The 1636-nt window shown below is 41.0% G+C and overlaps 1 protein-coding gene across 1 annotated transcript; it reads right to left on the bottom strand.

Moving 5' to 3' along the window:
* Window positions 1-564: 564 nt before the first annotated feature.
* On the bottom strand, window positions 565-1506 carry LOC104990818 (olfactory receptor 4K13-like). Its single transcript, XM_010843136.1, has one exon. The coding sequence runs from the start codon at window positions 1504-1506 to the stop codon at window positions 565-567; it is 942 nt and encodes a 313-aa protein (XP_010841438.1).
* Between the last annotated feature and the right edge of the window lie 130 nt (window positions 1507-1636).

Here is a 1636-nt window from a genome sequence, read left to right as displayed (position 1 = left end):
GCATGAAAGTGAAAAGTGAAAGTGAAGTCGCTCAGTCCTGTCTGACTCTTAGCGACCCCATGGACTGCAGCCCACCAGGCTCCTCCATCCATGGGATTTTCCAAGCAAGAGTACTGGAGTGGGGTTCCATTGCCTTCTCCGATTGGTAGATTAATACCTGGTAAATTACTACATACAACATGAAAACTAAAAGTCACACTAAACATCATATAATGTGCTTTCATTAAAATTTCATATTTTTATATATTGGTTCACTAAAATATTTTTATAAGAATAATTTTAGTCATGGATTTTATACATAAGAAAATTTATATTATTTAAATACTTACTTATGATATTTTTATAAATACCTAAGACTCACTACCCACAAATAGCCCTGGAGGAGGAAATGGTAACCCTCTCCTGTATTCTTGCCTGGAAAATCCCATGGACAGTGGAGCCTGTTGGGCTACAGTCCATGGAGTAGCAAAAAGTCGAACATGACTGAAGCGACTTACACACAGACACACACACACGCAGACAAATAGCAGAGAACATAAAACAATTGTTTGTTACAGACAATATTTAGTGGGTGAGCCCAGCACCAATATGATGTTTGCTTAGTCTCTTAATGGCTGCCTTCATTTCCTGATTCCTCAGAGTATAAATAATTGGATTAAGGAGAGGAGTGATGATAGAGTAAAACACAGAAAGAAATTTATCTACAGAGTAACTGTTAAATGGGAAAGCATAGATGAAGATAGCAGGGCCAAAGAACAGAGTAACTACAGTGATGTGAGCAGAGAGTGTAGACAGAGCCTTAGAGGATGCACTGGAGGAGTGCTTCCAGATGGTGACCAGCATGACAACATAGGATATGAGCAAGAGAATGAAGCAGAGCAGGGACAAGAGCCCACTGTTCACAATCACCAAGAGCTCTAGGATGTAAGTTTCAGTGCAGGCAAGCTTGATGACCAGGGGGAGGTCGCAAAAAAAGCTGTCCAATACATTGGGACCACAGAAAGGCAAACCCACCGTAAAAACCATCTGGCTTGTAGTATGGATAAGCCCGATCACCCATGAGAGCAGTAGAAACCCAGTGAGCACCCTGTGACTCATGATGGTCTTGTAGTGCAAGGGTTTGCATATGGCGACATACCTGTCAACGGCCATAGCTATCAGAAGAGACATCTCTCCACCCCCAAAGAAGTGCATAAAGAACATCTGGGTCATGCAGCCCCACCAGGAGATGGTCTTGTGTTTTCTAAGGAAGTCTGAAATCACTTTGGGAGTTGCAGCAGAAGAAAGACATAAATCAAAGAATGATAAATTTGCCAGAAAGAAATACATGGGGGAGTGAAGATGGTTATCAACTATCACAGAGATGACAATGAGGAGGTTTCCTACGATGATGGCGACATAGACAAGAAAGAAGATTGCAAAAAAGAGTATTTGAGTTTCTTGAGAAGTAGAAAATCCCACCAAAATGAACTCAGAAACACTTGATCTGTTATTCAGAAGATCCATTCATCCTTCTGCAGAAGCTGTCTGAAAAGGGAAAACAAACAGGGTATAATAGGGATTAACAGGTCAGGGAACTTAATATTTACTTAAGCATTTTGCCTTTTATTCAGGGAAATGCCAGTTTGGCACTACG

The sequence above is a fragment of the Bison bison genome, unplaced genomic scaffold (assembly GCF_000754665.1).
Source record: "Bison bison bison isolate TAMUID 2011002044 unplaced genomic scaffold, Bison_UMD1.0 scf7180017847415, whole genome shotgun sequence".
Lineage (NCBI taxonomy): Eukaryota > Metazoa > Chordata > Mammalia > Artiodactyla > Bovidae > Bison > Bison bison.
The sequence above is the reverse complement of the archived record's forward strand: the minus strand, read 5'-3'. Positions and strand labels throughout refer to the sequence as shown.